Genomic DNA, 20,451 nt, shown 5'->3' with positions numbered 1-20,451 from the left:
GATGAGCAGAATAGCAGCAGCTGGCCTGGAGCTGAGCTACGCAGGAACCCTACACTGCTGGACCAGGGCTGGACCCCAAGTGGCCTTTCTATCCGTCCAAATACAAAACAGGGTCCCCTGAACTCTGCAAAGGCGGAGACACAGACTTGGCCCCAGAATTACCTGCAAATCCGGCAAAGCAGAGGAAAAGAGCACATGAATGCCACAAGCTCTGTGAGTTCTTTTTCTTTTTATTGGCAAAGTAAATATATTTTTATGAAGGACCAAAGAAAATATACATAATTGTAATATATGTACACCAGCTTCATAGATTTTTTTAATTTCAAATTTACACAAATGTTGATATGTTATTAAAAGATATTTTATGTGGATGGACCTATGTACAGTTTATTTACATACATTCATAGGATGTGAAATAAACCTGTCAAAACAAGCTAGTTCATTTATTAATTTCTAGACAAAATAAGGAATGCATTTCTAAATCAGGGTTGGGAGGCTCTATCTAGTTCTCTCACACCTAGGACAGCCTGGCCCTCTCCTCCCAAGGCCACCCTAGAGGCTGGTGTCTAGATTTGTCTGGGAAACTGGAGGAGGGGACGTGTCCCTGGATACAGGCGCTTCTGGCTCTGTCTGCCCTGCACATTTAACTCAAGCACATGCACTGCCAGCCCCCCAGCGGGGGACACTTTGCACCTCTCCCCTGCATGAAGCCCCAGTCACCTGGTACTGCCCCGCCCCTCCTGGGCTCTGCCCACACCCTCTGGTGATCATGCTGAGCGGGCATCTTGGACAAAGCCACCCTCACACCACAGTACAGCCCTGGACTTCTGGCCTACTTCCTCCTCCCCCAGCGTGACTCTCTGGGAACCAAACATTTCAAAACTGCACATTTCACTTCCCCGAGCACTAAAGTTCTTGCCTTGGCCCAGGTGGGGAGCCCAGTGGGGGAAGGGCCAGGTCCCCAAAACTCTGCCTGCAACCAGTGGCTGCAGCAGAGGCCTGGCCACCGCCGGAAGGCACGAAGGCACAAAGGCACGAAGGCCTGCTTCCAGCCCCGTGTGCCGGGGCCCAGCCCCCAGGGACACGGGTGCGAGGCTCTAAGTCCTCCCGAGAAAGGCAGTGGTTGGCGGGCCCTGGGTTCACACCTCCCAGGCTTCAGAAGGTGGGCTGGTAACATTGTCATGTTCCTCTGGAGGAGGCAAATAAATTATTGCTTAAAAAAAATGTGGCTAGGGTGGGGATCTGGGGTGAGGGACAGGCGGGACATTTTCAGTTCACAGAGCGCACGGAGCGGCTGCTCCGCGGGAAGCGGTGCACCTTGATGTGCTTGGAGAGGTGGTCGCTCCGCGCGAACTTCTTCTCGCACACGGGACACTGGTACGGCTTCACGCCCGAGTGCGAGCGCCTGTGCCGCGACAGCTCGTCAGAGCGTGAGAACCTGCGGGACACGGCGCAGTCAGCGATGCCTGGCCCTGCCTGCCCCACCCCAAGAAGAAGCAGGGATGCAAGGCGCGGGCCTGGCACTCACCCAAAGGATGGCTGCGCAGACCTGCAGTCTCCACAGGATTAGGGGAGGGTCCTCCCATCTGCATCGGTAAGGCTATACTAGTTCTCAAAATACCATTTTTTTTTTTTTCTTTTTTGAGACAGGGTCTCGCTCAATCACCCAGGCTGGAGTGCAGTGGCACAATCACAGCTTACTGCAGCCTCCTGGGCTCAATCGATCCTCCTCAGCCTCCAGAGTAGCTAGAATTATAGGTATGCCCAGCATGCCCAGCTAATTTTTGTTTTTTAAGATCAGGGCCTCCCTATGTCGCCCAGGCTGGTCTCAGACTCCCGGGCTCAAGCTGCTTCGGCTTTCCAAAGTGCTGAGATTAAAGGTGTGAGCCACCACACCTGGCCTCAGATTACTTCTGAATCTACTGGTGAGCCACTGTCCCAAGCTGCCTCTGCCACCTCTCCAAGATGGAAAGAACTACAGTAAAGGCTCATGCCCGCACAGTGACAGCCAGAGAACTGTCTGGCTGGGAACTGCCAGAGAAGCTGGTAAAAGCTCCCGACAGGAAAGGACCCCAAGGTTACCAGGGCCCAGGGCTTCCCTCCCATGACCCACCCAGTGTACAGGGGTCTCTGAGGCCATAGATACACTCAGTTGCTCAGGCCCTGACGCTGGCTGCCTCTCACCACACTGGCCTCATCTTCCCCACTGGACTAGAACTCCACAGGGGCATCTGTGAAGGTCTGTACAGGGCAGCCCATCCTGAGGGGAAACTGAGGCCTGGGAGGAGGAAGCAGACTTCCTTTGCAGCACAGGGAGAGGGGTCCTCAGACTTGAGACCACCCACTCCTAGAACCAGCTGTGCTGGAAGCTGGATACTCTAAGGCAGCCCCAAATAAAGACTGACCATGCAAAGTGTGTCTGGGAGTTCAGGTGGCTTCCAACATCTCCCTTTCTTGGCCCCGCTGGCCTGGGAACAGGTACTCATGTGACAGGTAAGAGCCCAAGCTGCCCCGAGGGCCTGGACTGCTTGCCACTGACCTCAGACTTTTGAGGTCCACCCCACCCCTGGCCTGGCAGCAGGACCCTCCCATCCTACCCGCCCCTCCCCCAACACACTATCCAGCTCTGTGCTCCACCTGCATTGACCTTTCCTTGGTTCTTCTTGCCACAGGATATTTGCACATATTCCCTCTTTCTAGAATGTTCTTCCCTCCCCCTCCTTGCTCTCTCCTAACCATACCTTAGAGCTCAGCTCGAATGTCACTTCCTCAGGAAATCCCTCTAGGACTGCATCCAATTCTAGGTTCCCATGCCATTACACACCTCTCTCTCTCCACTCTTTCTACTGTTGTGATTTTAAATTATCTTCCACTTTTTGATGACTGTCAGTCTGTCCCACTAGACTGTCAGCTCCATGACGGAGGACATACTGTCTGGTTCCCTGTGGTCTTCTCGTGACCAGCCCAATGCCTGGTATATGGTAGGTGCTGAGGGGGAGCATTTCAATGCAAGAGTGGGCACAGCAAGCAGCCCCAGGGGGGCACACACTGTCAAGGAGCAGTCCCAAAGCATGTGCACACACACATACAAACACATCACAAATATGTGCCCACACATATGTACACACACACAGGGACACCAGGCCCAACACCTTTTGATGGCCACCCAGCAAGAGGCGGTGCCCAGAACAGCAGTCCCCAGTCAGCGATTGGAAAGGGCTGGTGATGCCCCTGTGCCCTGACCCTGTGGGTGGAGGAGGAGAAGGACCCAGCAGAACATGCTCTGGACAAGGCACAGTGGGTGGCAGGAAGGCCTGCAGGAGAAGACAGGTACTCCAACCCACATTACAGAGCAGTGGTGGCACCAGGCACAGGGCAGCGCTCTCAGCACATCTCCAGACTAGGTGAAGCCCAACTGCCCTGCCTGCCAGAGGAAGAAACTGAAGCTCGGGGTGCTGAGGGCCTGATCCAGGGTCACTGACAAGACAGTGCTCCTCAGGCTGGAGCAAAGGTCTTAACACAGCCCCTTGCCCTGGTGATGGCAGATGACCTGGACTCCTCCACAGTGCCTGGCTGGGTGGTATGTGTCACAGGGCCCTGTGAGGAAATGGAACAAATATGTCCTGGCAGCCAAAGCCAATACCTACCCCCAGCTCCAGCTGGGCACACAGCTTCTGAGCAGAGGAGCTGGCCCAGGGCAGGGGCAGGCAGAAAGCTGTAGACATGGAGTGCCACACCTCCCAAGCTACGACCCTGGGGTCACCCAGCATCTTGCTGGCCAGGGAGCAAGGATGAGCCAGCCCCATTGGACTGGCAAGACCATGGCAAGGGTTTAAAGAGGCCAAATCACACAGCCCAGGGGACAGGTTCCTGCCTTGACAGTTCCCATCCCACTGGGTTCCCTGAATGGTCCATTCTGGGCCTCAATTTCCTCGATCATCCAATGAAAACTTTGGCATTCCTGCCAACCTTCCAAGATTCATCTCAGAGGCCATAGGTGGTAACACAGGGCGACAGCAGCTCCTTGGGCATGATGACACCCTGGGAAAGACAGGCAGCTGAGGTAGAACCAAGCTGGACAACAGGTTGTCCTCGCCTGAACTCCCTCCCTGCTGCCAAAAGGTCCTGGCACCTAAGAGGACCTTTCCTGGGAACCAAGCCCTCAGAAGACCCCTGCCTCACCCCCGCATGAAACATTCTCCCAAACACCAGCCAACAGAGAGCCCTGGGACCACAGTGGGGGACATGGGAACCCAGTGAGGAAATGCAGCCCTTGTAGGCACTAAGCTCTGCCACTTAGCAACCAGGCAACCAGGAAAGTCGCCAAGCTCCCTGAGCCTCAGTTTCTCCACCTGGACACAGGGACCACAAAGGACCTATTCCTGAGGACTGTGAGGATTGTACAAGGCAACCAGTAACAGTTTACAGCCCTGCTTAGCACGTAGCAATTATTCAAGAGTCATGAGCTCTAATCATCTGCATGGACTTGAGTGTAGGGCCCTGCTGAGGTCCTGCGGCAGCCAGGGCAGCACCATGATTTGTGTTGCTGAGCTGTAGGGCAGCGAGTACACAGGGGTCCAGTATCTCTCTAGAGAAGCTATAATGTCAGGGCTGGTACATACAGCACCTCTGTGTGAAGGCATCCCTTCCTTAAGACACTAACCCTCATCTGCCAGAAAGGCATCACTGCAAATGGTCCAGTCTCAGAGACTGCAATGGGAATGGTGCTCCCTAGAGCTGTGCAGTTCACAAGCTGCCCAACCATACCAGGGGCCTCTGCCTACAGAGGGAAGGAGGTCACAAACAGCCTTATCACACAGGGGTCATGAGAGTGGGCTGGGAGCCAGACCCAGAGGTTTGAATCCTGTCCCTGCCACCTCTTAGCACTGAGGCTCAGGAGAAGCCTGCAACTCCCTTTCTCTGTCCCCCACCACATCCACTGTGGACAACAAAGGTACCCACCCTGCAGGCTGCTGACAGTTAGTCATATTTATATTCACTGCAGCAGAAGGCATTCTTTCTGGGTGGAATGGCTTGGCCATTCTGGAACAGGACATTCTGCTGCAAGGAACAAAGGATGCCTGTGTCTGAGAGTGAGGCAAGAAAACTTCTAGGAAGGCAGGCAAGCAGCACTTCCCAGACGGCTGGATCAGAACCGGGAGAGCCTGCTCTCAGCTCTGTTGAGGGTGCCGAAATAACATCCCCAGAGAAGGGAGAGGGAATACTTGCAGGACCAAAAGCAGAAGGAAGTGGAGGCTGAGTACTTAGGCAGGTGCTAACCTCAGAAGAGGAGCGGGGGCACCATCCATTACACAAAGGGGAGAGGGGGCTGAGGAGCCCTGGCTTGTTCTCCAAGTACAGGACACAGTACCAGGCCAGACCCAGCCTTGGGGCAGGAAGAGTATCCCATTCACCAGGGCCACCAGAAAGAAGAGACGAGGCCTGAGAGTGGAGAGCTCCCACATGGGGAGTAGGTGAGGGTGCAGAGCTGCCACCCCAAACACCAGGCTGAGCTGCAAGTGGAGGTAGAGACTCCCAACACCAGAACCAGCACCCTGTACAGGGGTGCAGACAGAGGTCCCTGAGTCTGGGCAGACAGTCCTGGTTGAACTCCTGGCTCTGTGGCTTCTTGGCTGTCTGACTGTGGAGAATTTACCTAACTGTTCTGCGCTTTAATTCTCTCCTCTGTAAAATACAGGCAACATGCTGATGCCTACTAATTTTGAGAATTACATAAATTAACATGCATGAATTTTGCTCAGAGCACTGTCTATGCATTAGAGGCCCTGATTATCTCAATTGTGGTCATTAGCTCTTTTCCCATAGCCCAGAAGCATAATGCCTTTTGGGCTGACCTCCTGGTAGCAGGGAGGAGGCACACATGGCAACTCTGACACCAGCTGGGAGTGCTGGGAGGCCGCAGCAGGGCTGTGCTCGGGCTCACACATGCAACCCAGGTCCATGCTCACTAGCATGGATCTAGTTCCTGTGGGCATGTGATGTGAGCAGTCTGTGCCTCAGTTTCCACCTATGTGAAATGAAGATTGGTGCCTATACTTTACTGGGAAGTTGCCAAGAACTTAAATAGTTAATGTGAAAATCTTAAGCTGTCACTACAGCCTCAAGGGCATGGATCATTCGAGACAGAGGGCACAGAGAGGGCTGATGCCTATGTAGGAGTCCAAGCCACAGAGGGGATGCTGGCATGGCTGGATCCCACTCAGGAAGGGGAAGAGACAGGTAAGCGGATGGTGTGAGCCTATAGGCCAGAATGAGAAGCTTGAATAGGAACTGAAGCATAGCAAAATACACTTAAAGGTCTCAGAAGGTAATGAGTTCCCCATGGCAGGAAGTATGCAAGTTAGGCTAGTGGGTAGAGGGGATTCCAGCTGTGAGAAACTTAGAATAGTGCATACAGTGAGTAGTCAGTAAGTATGATATATAAATATCATCATCATCGTTATTTCCCCGTCTTTTCCAGACCCAGCTGCCCAAAGCGGGGACCATCCTCCCTCCTGACTGCTGCAATGAGATGCAGGGGCTCCTTCCACCTGACGCTCAGTTGAAGACTATTGCCACATTAAGCGACACAAGGATCCTGGGTACATCACCAGGGGTTCAGGATCCCTGAAAGTCAACTGAGGACTCCCCGCATCCTCAGAAAAGCAGCCCTCCCCAGAGGAAGGTGCCCTCAGCTCCCAGCTGAACAGTGCCTCTGCCATGAATTGCCCCAAGAGGGCCATACTCACTCCAGGGGACCTTGGGGAAAGCTGGAGGAGCCTCAAGAATCCCGGGGCATGGCTGATGGCAGGGACAGCTCCTGGGGGCAGTGCCACTGTGATCTCACTGGGCCAGGCAACCACCATACCTTTTCCTGCCAAGTAGATTCTGGGCATCATGACCAGTACCAGGGCTCAGATGTGTTAGAGCTGAATCCCCCCACAAGTCCCCACTCTCTCATGTATGCCCCCTGCCATGAGGAACTCACTACTTCCTGAGGCCACTGTATGGAGGACTAAGACCTGCCTCACTGAGATATACCCTGGGCTGAGGGGTCTATCAGCTCTCTGGCTCTAAGACATCCAGGAAGAAGGCTGGCCTTGGATGAAGACTACACCTGCCCTCCTCAACACCCTACCCAGCCTCAGCGTGACTAGAGGAGCCACTTGCCAATGGTCAACCATGGCCAGGAGATGGCACTGACAGCTGAGCCCACCTAGGCAGTCCAGAATGGTGCTCAGAGGGAGGCTGCCCAGGCTCTTTGCAGTCCCTGCCCACCCCCACCAAGAGGAGAGAGCATGTAGGGTCCCTGTGAGTAGGGGGCACCTCCACAATAGGCACCAGCCTCATGGGGGCTGGAGAGAATGCCTTCAGGGTCCCTCCTCAGAAACTGCCTTGTACAAGTTTGTATTCTTGTGATACAAACAGCAAGGAGGCCGCTGGAGAGCCCTGCACACCTGCCCTGGGCTGTGAAGGGCCAACTCTTCACTCAGATGTCAGGACACTGAGGTTTGGAGAGGGACCACCCCCAAGGCACATGGTGTTGGTGCTTGACCCAGGCTCAGGCTCAAGACCACTGCCCCTCACACACCTGAGCCCCTGCCTTCTCTGTGAAAGGTGTCAGGGTGCTTCCTGCTTTAACCACGAGCACTCCTGGTCCTTCTCTCAACTTCTCTGACCTCCCACACAGTGCCCCCACTACTGTGTCCTCCTCTCACAGGCAGCCTGTCAGCCCTGTGCCCACTTGGCAGGCCTGGACATGAGCTCAGGGAGGTAGGGACACCAGGATGGAGACCTTGTGAGGACCCAGGGCGCGCTCTCATAGAAGCCTCTCCAGTCTGTCTGAATGAAGTGGGAGACAGGACAGAGAGTGATGTCCTCGCTCAGGAAGGGCCTCCATAACCCTAGACACCATTCAGGAAAAGTCCCTTCTCCAGCCAGATTGGCACTCAATGGAAAGACGCCACCAGTGCCACAACACACATTCCACTCACAGCTCCCCATCCATGGCTCAGCCTCACTGGCCAGGACCTCTGCCCCAGATAACTGTCAGTAGCTATCAGAACCAGAGTATGGTCAAGAAAACAAAAGCTGCAAACTGCTCCCAGGGTGCTGCACCCACACATAACACATGCACACGCACACACAGGAAGTCATACATGGGACAAAAACACCTAAGACACGTGGTCAGGAACATGAGCTCAGGAACCAGGAGCCTCCAAACACATAGGGTCATATGACACAGACACAAAGAAAGCAAGATGCATATACATGTGGGCGTGCATACACAGTCACACACCTGCTGGCGAGGCGTAGGCCTGTATACACCCCCAGGTATACAGATAAGCATGTTCTGTCTCACACATGTAGCAGCAGCCACAGCAGCAAAGATGGGGAATGTGCCAGCAGCACACGGCACCCCCCAGGCAGGCCAGAGATTCCTTTGGGATGGGCATCCTGAACTGGGGAGGGCTGGCTCTGGCACCCCAGAACACATGAGCTCTTGGCAAGCAGCCTACATTTCAGGGAAAGGTGGCCACCCCCTCCCAAGGAGGGTGAGCAGCACCTGGTCTTGGGGAAGGGTGCTGGGTAACCCTGGTCGGGCTGCTACCAGCTACCATTTGAGGCTGGTTTCCCCACTGTGCCATGAAGACCAGAGAGCCTGGGTTCTGCCACCTGTGACAGCACCACCAGCCAGCCTAGCCTCCCTCTCGGTTGTTCTTTGCAGCCTCCCAAACGTGCCTCCATGTCCCCAGGGAGGAAGCACAGGCCAAGCCCAGCCGACATGTCCAGAGACATCTGTGAACAAAGCTAGTCCCACTGGTTGGGGAAGCAGCATTTTCAGAATGTGACCTCTCAAATCCGACCCCTGGGTTCAAATCCCATTACAAAGCAGCAGGACACCTTGGTTGGAGCCTTGGTGTCCTGTGATGTAAGTTGGGAGTGACAGTGATACTTACCCTGCAGAGCTATAGGCCCAAAGGGAGCTGCTGTCTGGCCCCTAGCCCGCATTCACCCTTCCTCACCAGCCCCTCAATCCCTGTCCTTATCAGACTGGATGGGGAGACCCAGCAGGGAGCACAGGCCAGGGAAGCCATTCCTGGCCATCAAGAAACTGGAGATCAGCTGGCTTCTGGCTTCAGGAACCAGAAGGACCAAGGAAGCCTCCAGGCAACTGTGGCAGCTCTGGGTAAGCACCCACCCACCCCTCCCCTTCCTCATCCACCTTCTCCTAATGATGGAAAATGGCCCTGCTGCACACTCAAGCGTGCAGACGTGAGTGGCCATGCTCACCGCCCAGGCCTATCACCCGCCATACTGACCTCCAGCCGCAGCCCGGCCAGGTGCAGGCGAAAGGCTTCTCGCCTGTGTGCCGGCGCAGGTGGGCCTTGAGGTGGCTGCTTTTGGTGTACATCTTGCTGCAGCCAGGGAAAGTACATTTGTGCATTTTGATGAGTTCTGCGGCTGGGTTCTTGGGGAACTTCTGGCCCACAAGGAGACCGGTAGGGCCAGGCCCCAGGGGTCCTGACCCGACAGGCTTGGCAGCAATGGGCACAGGGGCAATGCGCACAAACTTGGAGGGCAGGTTCAAGTTGGAGGAGGGCACCACCTGAGGCACGAGTGCGAAGGTCTGCCCCTGGATGTTGACCAGGAGCTGGGCAACCTTGACATTCTCCGTGGCTTGCCCAGGGGAAGCCGGCCCCATGCCCGATTCCTGCTTCACAGGCACGGGCTGGATCTGCAGCAGCACTGGGATGGGGCCATCGGTTGTGGGGCCAACACCTGGGCCCTGGGCACCTCCTGTACTGGTACCACCTGGTGGAGGGGAACAGCGCTCTCTCCCGCTGGACCCAGGATGGAGGTGGCTCCTGTGTGGCCCAGCTGAGAGCTGGCTGCAGGCATCCAAGTCCTTGCTGTTGCCTTCTGGGGCCTCTTTGACTCCCAGCTCCATGTTCTCCTCCAGAAACTCTTCAATTTCCTCCAGGGTAGGCTGGAAGGGCCTTGGGATGTCATCAGGGTCACCCAAAGGAAACTCAGGGAAGCAGAAATGCTCCCCCTTCGCAGGGGTCGCTGCCCTTCGCCAGGGCCCCCAGGCCATGGGGCCACTGCTGGCACCGCTGCCTCCACCACTGCCCAGCGTGGCCTGGGACAGTAGGAAGTCCAAGATGCTGTCCTGGCTCTTGGTGCCCGGGCCTCCACCATAGCAGGAGCAGAGCGCTTGAGAGTCGGGACTGGCACAGGAGCAGGGGCTGGAGGCATCGCTGTCGTCTTCAGAGAGGGGTGAGGGCAGCATGTGATATGCCCGCCGGCTGACCAGCCTATCACTCAGATAACCAACTGGGCATTTTGTCGACGAGAAGTTCTCGTCCACTGGAAGCAAGTGGTCCACCATGCTGGCCTGGCCGTGCCGGTGCTGGCTACAAGGAAGGAACACAGGAGGCCTAGTCAGGCAGTGCTCACCTGCCACCTCGCAGGCCTCCGACCCCACCCTCAGCTGCCTGCCCACAGCCTCCCACTGCCAAACGCCTGGATCCTGCCTCCATCCCCCAGGAGAGCTGTGCCTGCAAGAGTGTTTTCTGAAATTGCACCACCTGTTTGCAAAAGAGACCTCTCCAATCCCATTGCACAACCAGGGGCACTTCTGGTTTCAAACAAATTTTCCAGAATTATCCTGGAAAATAGCACATGTGTCTGTGAACAACTGAGTGTGGGTGAGTATGAGAGAAGGGTATGCACAAGGCGGGTCTCTGGACCCCAGAAGAATCAGTCCACCGCCAACACCAAAGGAGTCACTGTGCATCTAAGGACTCCTGACCTCAGCTTCACGCCTGTTGAGTCACAGAATGGGGGTAGAACACCCATTTGCCCTCTGACCGTCATGTTGCTGGGGCTTCCAGAGGCCAGATTACGCAAATAAAAATACAAGTCACCAGTTAAACTTGAATTTCAGATTTTAAAAATAAACTACTTTTAATATAAGTATGTTCCCAATATTGGATAGGACATACTTACATTTAAAAACTATTTTACCTGAGGTTCAAATTTAAGTAGGCTGCCTGCATTTTAACTGGGCAAGTGTAGAACCGAGGGAGGCAAAACAGTCAAAGACCAAGAAGTCCCTGCCCACATGGCTGTTTCCCTACCTGAAGGGGAAAAGCTCCTCTACTCTCCAGTCCTCAAACCCCAGTGAGCCAACTGCCCTGTGAGTGGCACAAGCTTGAACGCAACCCTCTCACCTGCACCCTGATGCTTTAGCACCCTAGTGGCCAAGGCTCTGCCCCTCTGGTGATAATCCAGCTGACCACCAGGGGCCCAGAGCACCTGCAGGTGCATAACTGCTTTGGACTTCACACCCACCTAGTAGGAGAGGAGATAACCACCGCCCCCTCCACCCAGCCCTTTCTGGCCAATAAGGAAGTGGAGTCCCCTGCACCCTTTGCCACTGCTGTCTCCATTTGGGACACTCACCACCTTGGGAAGGCTCAGCTAATGCCTGTCTCTCCCTGAGACAGTGCACTCCATGTCTCTGCTGTGTTCCCAGTGCCTGGACTGGCCCCTAGTGCCCAGGAAGGGCTCAAGAGAACTTTGATAGAGAAGAGAAGGGAAAGCTATGTCCTCTGAAGTCAAAGGACATGCTAGGTCTGGTGTCCAAGAAGAGTCAATAGTGTCCAGCTCTGACCAGGCCACTTCTGTGAACCTTTGCCCCTGCTCAATGACCACGGCGGGCTGGGTGTTTATCAAGGTTGGGGAAGGGGAATGCTCTGCACCAAAGTCAGAGGTTCTCTGCTGCCCACCATCACCTCTACACCCAGCCCTTCTGTTTCCCAGACCCTTCAGGGCCTGGCACCGAGCACTGCCCAGTGGCCAATACCATAATCAGCTATGACCTTGGGCAAGTCCTTGCTCCACTTCCCAAACCTCAGTTCTGTTCCATGCTTCAAAGATCTCTAAGTCTCTTCCTGCTCAGGGACCCCAGGACCTTTGATCTTAGTTCCCAACTTACCCAGGAAGCTTCATGGAACTCCAGGAAACTAAGGCAAGGTCTGTGCCCCAGGCCAGTTTTGCTAGGAGGACATTTGGCTTTTTGGTTCAAAAACTCAGCTAAGGATTTAAACCTGGAATGTGTTTTAAAATGCACCTATTCACAAAATCAGGTGCTGGGAAGGAATGAAGGTGCCAGACACTGTGAAGGGCACAAGGCTGGGCAGAGCCCACACTCCACCCTGGGCCTCCCCCAATCCTTTCCCACCCTCTAAGCAGGGCTCCATTCCTGAGTCTGCAGCTGTCTTCCGGGTGACTTTGGGCAGGTGCACAGCCTTTCCACGCCTGTCTCAGTCTGTGAGATAGGGGTGCTTCTAACAATGCCTGGTTCCCCAGGTGTTGTGAGAACCCCATGAGCTGACGCTTGCTAAGCACCCCCCTCCGGGTCTGGCACACTGGCAGCACTCATCCAGTGCCAGCCAATGGTGTCAGCCTGCAGGTACTGCAAGTATGCTGTCTCCGCCCCTCTACTGTGATGTTAAGGAATACGGGGCCTTCAGCCCTCCTGGGACCCAGAGCAGGCCTTAGAGCCCTCCCCTAAAACACAATCACTAACTGGCCATCCCATGATATGAAGTAATTCCTGTTCATATTTTTAATTGTGATGATGGTATTGTGGTTAAAGGAGGCCTTACCTTTTAAAGACATAGATATAGGCAGATAAAGTGAACTAAAAAGTACAGTAGAAGGGCTAGAAGAAAACACCCTCCAATGGCTTCCCAAGGATGGGTGGCCCTATCTCCTGGCAGCACCTCAGTACTTGGCCCTCCTGACTCTTTACAGACCTCACCACAAACTGCCCCTCTCCTAGTCCAGGTGTGCTCACCTCACTTCAGCCTCAGCTGGGGGCCCTTGCCCTGGCTCTTCCCCCAGCACTGCAGGTACAAGCTGCTTAGTTAGATCTTGGCTCAGAATTCACCCCTGTGGGAGCCTCCTGGCCTCCCCGTTACATCACCCTATATTACACTCTTCCCTGCAGGTCCCACTGTGGAAAATTATCTTGGTTATGTGTTTGTGAACTTTGCTTCCTGTCTACCTTACCACCAGAATATCAGCTGTCTGGACTGTTCACTCCAAGGCTGTCTCCCAGAGTCTAAAACAGGGCCCAGCAGAATTTGCTGAATGAGTGAATGGAAGGTCCAAGGGGGTGGGGGTGGAGGCGGAGTCTAGGATTGGGTGGCCCAGGTCAGGCAACGGGGTCTTAATGCTGAGATGAGCATCTCAAGGGGGACGCACCCAGGCACTGGGAACCTAGAAAGTGCTCTGGGATGGCTCAGGGCACCGACATCAGCGAGGACACCCTAGGGCTGGAGCCGGCTCAACCCCTAAAACACAGCAGCACGTGGGGCGGCCAGAGGCGCAGACTGCATGCAGGGGGAGGGGACACGCTGTTCCGGGCACAGTCCCCGGCTGGCCGCCGGACTCCGCCCCCTCCCCTGGCCCGGCCAGGCCTGCTGTTTATCCTCCCGGGGACACAGCGGCTGCAGGAACAACATGTAATTGATAACAAGCCCAGCGCCGGCCAAGGGCTTGCCATTGGGTCAGCGTGCAAATCACGGGGGTGGTGGTGGGGGCCGCCCTTCAAAATAAGAGTCCCGGGTCCCTGCGCCACCCGCAGGCCCCAAAGTCGCAGAGTCCGGGCGTTCTCACACCTGTAGGACGGCAGGGTCTCCCCAGGGGCCACCTGGTCCTGGTGGACAGGGGAAGGGAGATTTGAGGTACCCAGACATTTGGAGATTTTGTCACCTCCTAGGGCCGTGGGAGAAAACAGCCCCTCTGTACCCTCCGTAAGACGGGGCGGGGGGAGGGGGGTTCCATGAGTAACACCACGGCGGGGAGGGAAGAGTGAACCGAACCACCATATGGAATGGGGACAGCCTCTCTGCCCCGCCGCGGCCATCCCTCGACCAAGCCATGGCTTTGGTAATGTTCGATCTGAGGGGACGGAGACTCAGCGTAGAGTGAGACGCGTGAACAGTGGCGGGTGTGCGTGAAGGGGTGTGAGTTCCTGTCGTGTGACTGCGTGTGCGGGGCGTGGTGCGCGGCGGCCGCTCTGGCTGTGCGGGAGGCTGTCCGCGAAGTGCTCGTGCGTGGAGCCTCCGTGGGTGTCCGCGCGTGTAGACAAACGTGCGTGGGAAATGAACAGCCGGCTCAGACCCCTCCTGGAGCTCTGGGCCGCTGCCCGCTGGGCACCATGCCCTCGTCCCGCGCCCCCCTTTGCCCCCACCACTGCTGCGGTGACCGACAGTAACCCCTCCCTCTCCAGCCCCTCCGCCCCCAACCCTGGACCGGCCGGCGCGTCCGCTCGCCCCCTCCTCTCATAAGGCCCCGCTGGTGCCCACCGTATGGGAGGGCAGGCCCGCAAGGCGCGCCACGGAACCGCCCGGCCAGGCACCGAGGCGGCGGCGCGGGCCTCAGCAAAGTGCTGGTGGGCAACAGGGGTGGGGGGGGTCACCTCCCCCGGGCTTGCCCGACCCCTACCCCCCTCCGCGGGAGACCACCCCGCTCCTCCGATATTCCTCTGGCACTCGCGCCGTGCTTCCGAGAGCTGCGCGGGCGCACGGCCACGCGCCCCGAGGCCCGCCAGTCCCCTGATCACCCGGGGCCGCGTCCACTCGGCCGGCCGGCCCCGCCGAGCCTCTCCCACCTGAACTTGGCACACGCCCGACCGGCGGCCAGGCCCCGGCGGTCCTGCGGCCGGGCGGGCTGGGCTGGGGGCGGCGGCTCGGCTCTCGGTCCGGAGGCGGCCGGGGGCCGAGCCGCGGGTCCTGCGCTGGCTCGCTAGCCCGCCGGCCCGCGGGTCGCTGCGGCGGAGCACTAGCCCGCCCGCAGCTCGCTGGGCGCTCACTCCCCGCCGCTCACGTGACGCCGTGGGCGCCGCGAAGGCTCGCAGGAGGCTCGGCCCCGGCCGCGAGCCCCATTGGCCGGCGCCGCGCGTCACAAGCTCCGCCCCACCCTGGCCCCGCCCCTCCCCGCCCCCGCTGCGCCCGGCCTTGCGCGGCGTCAGCGCTGGGATCCCTGAGCTGTGCGACGCGCAAGCCTCCCAACACGCTGCCTGGTCCCCGGCCCGCAGCCAGCTCTTTGCCTCCACCCCTCGCCACGGTCTCGCAGCGTCCACGAGGGTCGGCTCCTGAAGCTCGGTCCCCAGGTGAGAACGGCAGACGGGCTCCACGACTTATGAAAAGCCCTGAGATAGCCCCATAGAGCAGTCTGCGTGATTGAGGGGTGAGCGCTGGGGAGCCTGTCTGGCCGGGTCTGCCCTACAACCCCACCTTCATCCCCAGCGCGTTACAAGCAGCTGTGTTCCCTGCTGAGTGCCAGATAAAGTAGGAGACTTGCCTAGGAGAAGGTATTTTTGGAGAAATACGGTATTGGTCTTTCAGCAGGGCAATCAGTTACCCTCTGGAAAGTGTGCGCGCTCTGCACTGCCACCCCGGCCTCTAGGACTATCTAAGGGGTTTTGCTGATTCCCCACCTGAAGCCAATGATACCTTGTCTCTGGGGCACCTTTCTGAAGACCACATAGTGCTTCACAGTCTACAAAAGCGTTCACAGACTGCCTTAGTCCACACCAATCCTGGCTAGCTTTTGGGTTCCGGCTTAGAGATAGGAAGAGTAAGGCTCAGAGTGGCTTGCCCAAGAGAAACACGTGCGCTGTTGGTACTAGGCACCCTGCTGTGCCCTCTAATCCACACTCCAGCTGGATCCTCAGCCAATCACTTTACAGATGAAGAAACCGATTCAGAGAGGGCACCAGCCTTGCCCTGTCCCACAGCTGGGAAGGAGCAGGTAGAGAGGTAGAGCCAGGTCATCTTGCAGACACCCCCAGGGCACCTGTGCAGAGCTCTCCTACTCAGCTTCCTTTCTCTCCCCTCCTGGCACTGGGAGGTAGGGAGCATTGTCTCCTGCTGCTTCTGGAAGACATTGCTAAAGCAGGAATTTTTAACCAGACCCTTTCTAGGCTCTCTGGAATGCTGTGGGTCTGGGTTTGCTTAACCAGGCCTTTGGGGACACTCTCTGTACACCAAGTCAGTGCCAGGGATTCAGTTGCTGCTACCACCAGGAGCCAAACCATGGTTTAGCCAGAGGGCTTTAAGGACATTTGTGTTGAGGATGGTGAGAAGCTTTCTAGTACACAGAAGTTGGAATGACCACTTCTGGCATTGCAGCAGCCCTGGCTAGCCTGGGAAGAACAGTGGAATTTGCCCATTTTTGTAAGTGAAGAGATAAAGGCCTGTAAAGTTCAGTTATTCTTCCTTTTGTCTCAGGGCAGGTCAGGCTCAGGCATAGCCACAGCACTTCTCCATCTGCCCTGCCTGCCCTTGGTCTTCACTCCTCACACACTCTCAGCCTAGTGCCTCCCATCCTCTTAGTAAAAGCTGCAGCAAAAGGTCAGAAGAAGCTTGGAAGCAAAGACACATCCTTAGCAGCTGCAGCACATGGAGGAGGCCCCACTGGCCAGAAATTGGAGAACAGCCAAGATGGTCCTGTTAAAACCTGAGTCAGATCAGGTCCCTTCTGGACTCACAAGCTTCCAGTGGCTCCCAACTCACTCAGAGTAAGTAAAGCCCAATCTTTAATGCCCTACTGCTAGATACAGCATTTACCCCAAACCATATCTAAGAAGCAAACCTCCCTCAATGTAGCAGGGAGAATCTATCATTGAGATTCCATGGCAGGAAGGAGAGAACAAAGCCAGGTGGTGCTCTTCAAAACAGATGACAGAAGATTTCTCTTCACAGCAGTGAAAACCTCTAAGGTTCTTTTCCTCCAAAGCAATTGCTTCCCTACTTCTACATAATCAAGTATAGACAAGGGCCTCGAAAGTATATAAATTATATTGGTTAAATATTGTATGACCTTGTCTATAAAACTATTTGGGCCTGGTGCCTTTTTGGAGTGATCTTTGCTCCATGCTTGAATTTCACATTTCACACATTTTACCAAGATATGTCTGACTCTAGACTCCTTCTCTTTTTATCATTACTACTCTGTTTGGTGTAGCCTTTTAATCTGGAAACTCATGCCTTTCTTCAGTTCAGGGAAATGTTCTTCTATTATATCCTGTTTTCCCCTAGACAGCTGCATGGATTCCTCTATTGCATATTCAGGTCTCTGCTCGGATGCCACCTTATCACAGACACCTTCCTCGTTCACCCCATCTAAAACAGCACATCTGCTGCCCTCAGTTTCCTGGTCTCTGTTTATTTTGTTTCATGATCCTGATGTTTATATTATTTGTTGATTTGTTTCTTGCCTATGTCTCCCACTAGCTGACAAGCTCCTTAAGAGCATGGACTTGTATTTTTTTATTCACTCCTATATCCCCAGGACTTGTATTTTTTTATTCACTCCTGTATTCCCAGCACAATTCCGAAACATGTTGAGGAAATGAGATTTTCTTCCAGCCCAGGTAAAACTGCCAATGGATATGGGGTCTTTGGAGAAGCTCTTCAAGGTCGGGCGCTGTCTTCCACAGCACTGTAGCCACCAATATTGTCCTCATCCCCTGTCCCACTCACACACCTGAGACCTCCAGCCTCCCCACTAGCTCCCACCTGCCTGGGGGTCTGAGCCCAGTCTACTCTGCCAGGAATCATTTTGAGGGCCCCATTCAGTGGCTCAATGGTCTGTGCACAAAGGGCCCACTGTGGCCATCAAGCCCTGTGGCCTCCCACAGTGAATAACTTCTCCTCATCCTTCCCAAGTGGGAAGCAACAATTTCCCCTACTCTCAGCTCCCATGTCTCCAGCCCTGCTTCAAGGGTCTCTGACCAGAGTCCCCTACCTTCTGACCAGCTCTTCCTCTGAGGGCTGGGGTGCTGAAGAGACCCTATCCATTCTGGGCTCAGGAAGTGGTTTTGAGCTGGGGGCTAGGGAATAGGCAGGCAGAAGGGCTGAGGATGTCCCGGGGCCAGAAAAAACATACTGCAGGAGGTTGCTCAGGCTGGGCCAGACCCTTTCCCCACCAAGCAGGCCCCTGGTGCTGTGTAGACAAGAGGTTAGGTCTGTTTTGACACCAGGCAACTCAGATGAGGGTCCATCCCTCTCTCATGACCAGTGTCATCCCCACCCCAGCCCCCCCAGCCCTGAGCACACCTAACTCTGAGGAACATCAGCCCAGGGACCTGGGGACCTGACAGTCCAAGAAGACACAGAAAAGGGCTGAGTCCTGAGAGCCTCTGACCCTGATTCTGAGCACTGGCAAAGCCCCAGGGACACCCCCGGTCTGGAGGATCCAGGAGCAGCAGGAGCTGAGAGCTCCAGCTTCCCCTGGTCCATGGACACACCAGTGTGGTTCTGGGGTCAATGTGGTTCTGGGCTCTTTGGCTTCCCCTCATCACTGTCTCTGCCATGAACCATGGTCTCTCTGAAGCCTGACAGATTCCAGACAGGCAGGCAGCCTGGGCCCCAGCCCAGTGGGGCTGTATATGCATGGCAGCCTGGACTCTGGTTCTTCTGCAGAGTCCCTCACTGCTGAGTGGCCTTGGGCAAATCAGTTTGTCTCTTAGAGTCTCAGTTTCCTCCTCTGTAAAATGGGTGCTCAGACCCCTAACCTACTTACCTCAAAAGGTTGTCTGAATATAACCAAAGTAAGAGAAAAGGCATAAGAAAGTACAGAGATTCAGTAGAGGCTGTTACCATTCCTTCCAATATGTATTCACCGCTCCTGGACAGCTGTCCCGCCAATGCCAAGCATTGCTGTGGACATGAGATGCTGCTCATGCTGTCAGGCCCTCCTGAGATCCCAGTGCAGAGTAAGGGACCCAGCAGGATAACGGTGATGCAGGTGATAAGGACAAGTGTGAAGGGGGCTAGGGGTTCCACCCTGGGGGGACGTGCTGGGAGCAGCAAGGAACAGCACCGAGGAGCCGGGAGAGACCACAGAGCAGGGCAGGTTAGCTCTGGGGAGTGGGTGTGGGTGTCACTCTCATGGAAGGCTGTGCCAAGCCCAGGAAAGACTAGAAGCACGGGCAACAGTGGCCACCTTGTCAGTAGGACAAAAGCCATGGGATTTTCTGTCCCCTATTAATCCAATTTCAAGCCTCCCAAACTGGTGTTCAGGCCATTCATTTGAGCAATTCTTTTAAAAATAACACCTGCACATGTTTTTAAAGTTCAAGCACTACAAAAAGGCATGATATGAAAAGTAAAATTCTACCCAGCACCAGTGCCACCTACTACTTCTGTGTGTTGTTATTCTAAGTAATGTTCCTGAGACAGGCACAGTGACTCACGCCTGTAATCCCAGCACTTTGGGAGGTCAAGGCGGGCAGATTGCTTGAGTCCAGTAGTTCCAGACCAGCCTAGGCAACACGGCGGTTTCACCCATCTCTACAAAAATACAAAAGTTAGCCAGGCATCGTGGTGTGTCCCTGTAGTCCCAGCTACTGGGGGGGCCGAAGTGGGAAAATTGCTTGAGCCCAGGAGGTAGAGGCTGCAGTGAGCCGAGATTGCAACAGCACACTCTAGCCTGGGTGACAGAGCAAGACCCTTCTCAAAAAATCAAACAATAATATAAATAAATAAAACTATGCCCATGTCTTTTGTGTCTGTACAAGAAGCATATGGCCCCACCTTGCATGCCAAATAATGTCTGTGCCCCCAGAGGCACGGCTGCATAGACTGTGAATATGTGCCTTTGATGTCCGAATGAGTTTGGCCTGTGGGAGGCATTGCCAAGCTACTGGAGTATGGGAGGAATGTGAGGTTCAGTGTGTGCCCCTCGCTGGCTCCCCATGTGTCACCATTACTGGCTGTGTCCCTCTACTTATGGCCATGGCTTCATCAGGCAGCCTCTCCTAGAGGTGCCTTAACTCCTAACCCTGCCCATGTGTCTATAAATCTCTCCTGCGTTAAAGGCCCCTCAATCACCCTGTGGCAGTGTCTGTGTGCCCTGCTGGGGCTGGGCCAGCATGCATCAGCATTGCGGCTATTCAGACTCTGTCATATTTCAAGATGCAAATGACATTTCTTTTCTAATTTGGACTGGTGCTTTCTAAACCTTTTGAAAAGTCACCTCGGATTTCTTTTTTTAATACCATTGTTTTTATGGTTATAATTGATTATGATTATGATTCGGTTTCTTTCTTATTTGCAGTATATCATCAAGTAATTTTTTTCAGTAAAAGTGCTTGGAAGATAACCTTTCTGAGACTCTCCATGTCTAAAAACATCTTTAATTTGCGGTCATACTTTATTGATAGTTATGAAATTCTAGATTCAAAATGATTTCTGCTCAGAACTTGAAGGTATTGCTCCACTGTCATCTGGCATCTGGTTTTGCTATGTTTGATACTGACTAGAATTGTATTCCTTTGAAGGTGCTGTGGTCTGAGTATTTGTGTTCCCTTGAAACTCACATGTTGAAATCCTAACCCCCACCAAGATTGTATTAGAAGGTAGGGCC

At 55.0% G+C, this 20,451-nt stretch overlaps 2 protein-coding genes across 2 annotated transcripts; one reads left to right on the top strand and one right to left on the bottom strand.

Annotated features, from left to right (window-relative positions):
• Positions 1–212: 212 nt before the first annotated feature.
• KLF15 (KLF transcription factor 15) lies at positions 213–14,902 on the bottom strand. Its single transcript, XM_035273943.3, has 3 exons — positions 14,690–14,902; positions 9,324–10,418; positions 213–1,438 (listed from the first exon to the last, which is right to left on the bottom strand). The coding sequence occupies exons 2-3, from the start codon at positions 10,391–10,393 to the stop codon at positions 1,270–1,272; spliced, it is 1,239 nt and encodes a 412-aa protein (XP_035129834.1). The 5' UTR covers positions 10,394–10,418; positions 14,690–14,902; the 3' UTR covers positions 213–1,269.
• LOC128929766 (uncharacterized) lies at positions 13,311–20,184 on the top strand. Its single transcript, XM_078352409.1, has 4 exons — positions 13,311–13,582; positions 14,368–14,470; positions 14,680–15,190; positions 16,311–20,184. Exons 1-4 carry the CDS (start codon positions 13,311–13,313, stop codon positions 16,541–16,543), a joined length of 1,119 nt encoding a protein of 372 aa, XP_078208535.1. The 3' UTR covers positions 16,544–20,184.
• The last annotated feature ends 267 nt before the right edge of the window (positions 20,185–20,451 follow it).

The sequence above is a fragment of the Callithrix jacchus genome, chromosome 15, assembly GCF_049354715.1.
Source record: "Callithrix jacchus isolate 240 chromosome 15, calJac240_pri, whole genome shotgun sequence".
NCBI lineage: Eukaryota > Metazoa > Chordata > Mammalia > Primates > Cebidae > Callithrix > Callithrix jacchus.
Note: the sequence above shows the minus strand (reverse complement) of the source record. Positions and strands in the feature narration are given on the sequence as shown.